The following is a 6,343-nucleotide window of genomic DNA, read 5'->3' on the forward strand; positions in this document are numbered from 1 at the left end:
GTAAGGAGAATATCCGTCCTAGGCCACTTACTGGTTAGACTTTCTGCGAGGTACGAGCAGTCGGGAAAACAAGCGCAAAACAAATGTGTAAGTAGGAGCCATTTACACTTACCGTTTCCGTTTTGTCCACATCTGCATGAACACAAGCTAGAGAAAAAATACATAGGCACTATTGAAACCTATCTTGTCACAGAAACAAAATTAAGCTGTAGTTGATGATCTATCATTAGAGCGGCTTATACATTCACTGCCGTAAAAGAAATTACGAGACGCAAATGCATGCAGGTGGGGGCACACGCTTTTTAATCTGATTGGTTGACTGACACTCCGCTTAAGCCATTCCTAAGAAGTAGCAATGCAAAACCAAAGAAATCACCTAGGTACTATGGACAGCCAAATGAAAACCACTGCATCTCGGTAAATGTACCAAATCGTGAAGAGTACTACTATACAGGCTGACATCCTCATATCTGGTGCTATCCAAGTTCCCCTGAATCCGTCTGTCTCATTTCTTTTCTTCCTGCGAAATCATTGATTTCACGAGCACGTTGATTACCGTATCGAAGTGCTTCCATTGTCCTGCTCTTACAATACTTAACATATTTAAGATAGGTTTTCTTAGTCTGGCGAAAAACTGTACCGTTAATTGGAAATCTGAAGACTTTAGCGTGCAAACAACAGTCACAACGAGGCGGTGACTTGCCACATTTGCAACCACTTTCATGAAGTGGCATAAGATCTGTAGCGCCTACATGGTCCAGATTGTTGTTCTGTGGAATCTTGTCAACCTACGAAGAAATCATGGAAACCTTTTAGTATTTCCTGGACCTTTGGCAATTAAGCGCTAAAGAATGTTTCATCCTTGAGACGGTGCCCGTAACAGAAAATCGAAACAACTTCTTTTAGGAATAATGAAGGAAAATACCGATACTACAACACTCCTCCTTTGTTGTATGAACGATGTAGTCCTTTCATTGTTTTCTCTCCTTTTTTTTAGCAGTGGGTTGGGAATAGCTCTTAATCCCAACCCCTCGATATAAAACTACAAAGACTTTCATTTCCACATTTTCCCACTTATGTCCAGAAAGGACCAACACGAAGACATCCAACAAGAATTGTCCCTTTAAGTCTAAGCCTTTGCTACCTGTTTCCCGCCCGCAATAAAATAAGGGTAGAGGTCAGCGTTTAACTTTTTAGCTTAGGGTGAATGCAACTGTTTATCCTTACTTTAGGGGCAGCATTTGGGGGACACTTCGTGGCGTTAATTAACAATTAGACCCTTCGCCCTCAAAGGCTACGGGTCAATAGCCCATGAGGCAAAGCCGAATGGGCTATTGACCCGTGGCCCTTGAGGGCGAAGGGTCTAATTGTTTTAGTATCACCCAACTAGTCGGACAGACAAGGCAATAATAAAGTTAGCAAATGCAAGTTGAAGAAATATTTATTGGGAATAAAATGAAAGAAAGCGTCACGCTTTTCGCTACTCGAGGACTATTACTAGTAGTCTTCTAGTAGCGTAGCCAATCAAAATGCAGGATTTGCATTAGTCCACTAGTTGGGTGATACCAGAAACCCTTATGGGTTTCTGATGATACTAATTGTCTGTATTACGCGACACATGGTGATGTTGAAGTTCGGGAGAAGAGCGAGGGGTCACTTCGTGACGCGTGCGTCTAATTACTTTCATTTCTCGACATATCTGCATTTACGTAAAACAAAAAACGCTTAATGTTCATTGCGTCTTTCCGTTCATTGGATAGTAATAGCATGCATCTCGGTTGTCAGTTTAGGTAGGGTGAGTTGTATCCGTTGTATGTTCACTTGTGTCCATAATAGGGACCTTAAGCAAGGACAACGATGACTGCTACGAGAACGCCACTTAACAATAGGTTTAATTAGCAAAAACAATAGCTCTGCACGCCCTGCACGTGCGTTTTACATTTTGATTCATTTCATTGCCGTTCTTGTCCTCACAACGACGTGAAATGATCAAATTTGAGGCTTTGTGGAGGACGTGAGCACTTGACGATGACTTTTCAATTTTTGCTCTAAATATCCACACCGTTATCAAAAATTTCATTCCTGGAATGTGTACTCAGACTGTCCAAGCCGAGCGACTTGGAGGAATCGCAAAATTATAACAATATCGGGAAATAATATTTTTAGACAACGTTCTCGTAGCCGTCGTCGTCGTCGTCGTCCTTTCTTAAGGTCCCCAGTTTTGATTTCTGGACCAAACCCAAGACCCGTTTTAATAGCCGCATCAAAGTTCTACGAACTAGTAGTTTAATAATTAAATCAAATGCATCAGTAACAATCGCCAAACCGTATGGCTTGGGACAAAGCCTCTTGTTAGAATATGAAGCTTATCCTTTTCCAGATAAGTCCCTGTGTCCAATCCTCTGAAGAAAAAGCAACCAAGAGGGATGTCTTTTGCGTGGCGGGAACTTTTAATTTCCAAAGCTGTGCATGCTCCGATGTGATGCTTCTCTTGAGAGACTTTGGAGAATTTGACACAAGCCTTGCCACCACCTTTCGGGATGTCAAAACAGATGGCCGGTGGATGGGTACCTGTCAATTAATCGAGCAGTCACGCAGTTAATTACCGCTTCCGCTGGTTAATTATTTTTTTGACATTGAAGAAGCAAGTCAATTCATCCTTATTTAAATAAATCAATTGTTTGAGAACTAAATCTGCGATCGACAGATGATTGCTGTGCTCATAGCCTGGTCTATAAATGGCGTCGAGGGTGGACTGAGTTAAACTGGAGTTTATTATGTAAATCATGTCATTTGGATGCTAACAATCCGCATTGTGCGAGGTTTGTATCGGACCACAAAACTTAGCACACGTAAAATGGCCTATTACATCAAGCAACCATAGAAATAAGGAATATATAATTTAGCAGTATAAAATCTGCAAATTTAGTAGGTGACGTTTGTGATTCTTCCTGACCTGTGATGGTTTTGTTAAACGAAACATGATTGTCCCATGTCATGAAGAAGTCCGCGCCCTAAAACGAAAAACAAATCACTAACAAACGCTACTAAGTGCAAAAACAGCAGTGCAGGATCATTTCACACTAATATGCTGTCATTTTTTTTGTCTGGCTTAGCTGTTGCTGATAAATTAAACTTGAAAAAGAGATACGGCTGACTTTAATATCAGATCAGATCATGCATGAGAGTTCACATTTCACCAGATCTCAATATTTTACCTCACTGCAATGTTTAATAATAATTTAATGTAAACTGAAAAAGAACTTACTTTAGCGGATGGAGTATAAGAGGCATTCATGCAAACTGTGGAGGAAGCAAAACGTTTTCTTAGCACAAAGGTTACAGTTTCACTCTCAAAACAGCACACCTAAGTCGTTTTTTTTTTAAATTTTAATTTCCTGGAGAAACGGGAAGATTATCCAGGGTTACAAATGATGAATTGCACGCCTAATTTCATAAACAGTTCAAAGTGTCAGTTCTTAACTCTTCACCCCAATTAAAGCAAAAACGTAGCAAGAGTTCAAAATGAGAATCCCAACACTTACCCTAAATAACTTAAGGTCGGTAACGTTAAGAGTTGGTGACTTTCATCAAAATATTAAGTGCGTATTTCATCACTTTTTTCCCTTTCTTTTATTTTTATTGACAGTTAATTAGAAGTTAGTTACAATAACTAAAAAAAACAAGTTATAAAAAAACTTGGTGACTTAGCAAAGGCAAATGAAAAGGAGAGCGACAAGCGAAAAGTGAGTGGCAAAGTCTTCACGTCTTGTGTGTTTTTATCCTTGGGTAAAAGACGTCAAAACAAACAAACAAACAAAAAGAAAAAGGTTTTCAAAAATGTAGAGAAGTTATATTTCCTTTACTTTTGGATTTGTTGGAGACTCAGGTCTAAGGCCTTCTATAAGGCAGAAACGGTTCCCATTTCTTCTTGACAGTGGGGCATTGTTTTCTATTTGATAAATACGTTTAAAATAAAGCAAAAAGTTCTTTAAGTTGGGGGTATGTTTTTTTAAGCGACAATCTTCGACACAAGTGCCAGTATCTGGTGTTTGACCAGTGTCGGTGACAACAACCGCATCAAGTCTTCTTTATACCTTCATTTAATAGCCACAGTATAGTCAAAATGTACAAAGAAGACGACATAATTGTTTCAGCAAAGGGCGTGACAAAACAAGCAGACCAAGGAGAAAAATATTAGTTTCTGACCTGACCTTCAGCATCAATCTTCTTTTGAATATTCATCTTTGAGCAGCATCCGCAAGCGTGATGATCCTTTTCACAGCTACACTGACGCCTGGTCATCTCTAACGACGGTGCCGGTATGGAGTAATCAAAGTTTATCACATCTGCAGTAGTAGAGAAAACAAATCATAGCTACTACAAGTATGAGGCTGAAGTAACGCCGGCTGGGATTGAGAAACGAGTGTGTGGTGGGTTTTACATTGTAAGACTTCATAGTCATGAATTCGAGGTTTCGTTGCTTTGACACAATGACGTCATGTACGAATGCTCGATGACGATGAAAGATCTACTGTTTGTGTCATCTAATATGACGGCAGTGACGAAGCGCGCAGATCAGCTGCACAGTTGACTCAAGAAATGTTAGGAAGGTTGTCCGATAAAACAGTGCCCACGGCAACCCCGAAAAATGTTATGGATACTTCGTATTTTATCAGCTCCTAGCTTCAACAACATAGAGGAATTTGGAAAAATGGCCGAGAAGTATGGGGCGAGGTTTTGTGAATTGTTTGACAGTTAGTGTCATTAAAAATAAGTTGATCATTCACCACGTTTGTCTCCCTTCAACCTACAATGTGCCTACTTTCTAAAACAACTGTATGCAAAAATCTTTATGGTCTTGTTTTAACCGCAGAATTATCATAGCTTCGTGTGGTACATAGGTTTAATTTACTTCGAAAATTATGTTGGAACGAGCTGTTCGGCGTAATAGTGGCTTTTTGCTTTCATTTCAATAGAGTTTTTTTTCGAAGCTTAACTTTGTCAGTGCTATTTTCTTGAACAAAACAAATAAGGACGGAATGTTGAAAGCCGCATCCTTCAAGTGTTGAAGAGAATGGAAACAACTTTCCTCAAACAACAATAGCTCCAAACCTCCTATCCTCGTTGAAATTTTACCATTATAACAAGCTTTCTGCAAAGATATAATTTGTCCCAATACACTGCTAGTACAAAAGATATTTTTGAACATACCTTCTTTCAATGCTGGTAGAGCCATTTGCAAGGGTGACGAAGGCCACTGTTACAAAGAAGATTCAAAACACATATTCTCCGATGTCCTGAAGGAGCTCCGTGCCAGATAGGCTGATATCGCAGTGAGATTCTTCACCTTTGGGGGGGGAGGGCTTATACAGTTTTTATAGGCAATCACTGAGGCATTCTAGATATAAAATATCCAATCACTGAGGGGCGAGAGGCCTGACTGTAGCGCCTTTTAAAGAAAATTAGGTAATCCGCCGAAACTGCCTTCCCAGAAAATGAAACGCTGAGGTCCAATGCACCGAGTAAAATATGTGAGTTTGCGCTTCCTTTCATTTTTCCATGAAATAATAGTGTGCCACGAAACTAAAAACGAAAGGGCGCAACTTATGTGAAACAGGGCACTTATTGTCGAACTCGTGACCTGTCAACACGGGCGTATCCAGCTGATATGGTGTTGATTTTTTTTTCGATTTTACCCGCGAGAAAAGGTGAAGCCAGAACTTGTGTTGGATCTGACAACATTTTTTTCTGGACTGGATGAATGCTGGTCTTCTAGTATATAATAATATAATGTGCACAAAAAGGGAACTAATTGCTGTGTTGAATAAAAGGCCACTGCTAATTAGCTGTCGTCCAAAACGATGAAATTACAGTGATTACGTTGATAAGTTTAGACACGAGCGTAGTCTCAATTCTTGATCACTGAAGCCCGGTTTCACTACAGAAAATTTTTCGGCAAACGGCTCGTTGTGAAATTGGCACGGGTGCCTAAAAAGATCTCGACAAACTGTTAGGGGCGGTGTTACACGACAGAGAAAAAATGGCTGCGAGCCCGATAAAAACTGGAACGGTTCCACAGTTTTTAAAACGAAACAGTGAACTTTTAATCCGTTGCGCGACGGATCTATAGGCGCGGAGCGGATTAAAGTTCACTGTTTCTTTGTAAAAACTGTTGGAACCGTTCCAGTTTTTGTCGGGCCCGTGCCATTGTTTTTGCTCTGTCGTGGTAAACTCGCCTTTGTTTACCACTACACAACCATTTTTATCCGTATCAACAAATACCGTGCCAACTTTTAGGGGCCGGGGTAAGATTCTCTTGTCAGACATGCGCAGTTTCAAT

At 40.2% G+C, this 6,343-nt stretch overlaps 1 protein-coding gene across 1 annotated transcript in view; it reads right to left on the minus strand.

Annotated features, from left to right (window-relative positions):
• Positions 1-5,317, minus strand: part of LOC138031313 (uncharacterized) — a 7,690-nt gene extending 2,373 nt beyond the window's left edge. Inside the window, exons 1-7 of the mRNA XM_068879022.1 lie at positions 5,215-5,317; positions 4,215-4,349; positions 3,269-3,303; positions 2,957-3,014; positions 2,327-2,571; positions 641-788; positions 113-147 (exon numbers count right to left, since the gene is read on the minus strand). Coding sequence (XP_068735123.1) covers positions 113-147; positions 641-788; positions 2,327-2,571; positions 2,957-3,014; positions 3,269-3,303; positions 4,215-4,349; positions 5,215-5,239 — 681 coding nt within the window. The 5' untranslated portion in view covers positions 5,240-5,317. The remainder of the gene's footprint in view (positions 1-112; positions 148-640; positions 789-2,326; positions 2,572-2,956; positions 3,015-3,268; positions 3,304-4,214; positions 4,350-5,214) is intronic.
• Between the last annotated feature and the right edge of the window lie 1,026 nt (positions 5,318-6,343).

This window comes from Montipora capricornis, chromosome 14, assembly GCF_036669925.1.
Source record: "Montipora capricornis isolate CH-2021 chromosome 14, ASM3666992v2, whole genome shotgun sequence".
Taxonomy (NCBI): Eukaryota; Metazoa; Cnidaria; class Anthozoa; order Scleractinia; family Acroporidae; genus Montipora; species Montipora capricornis.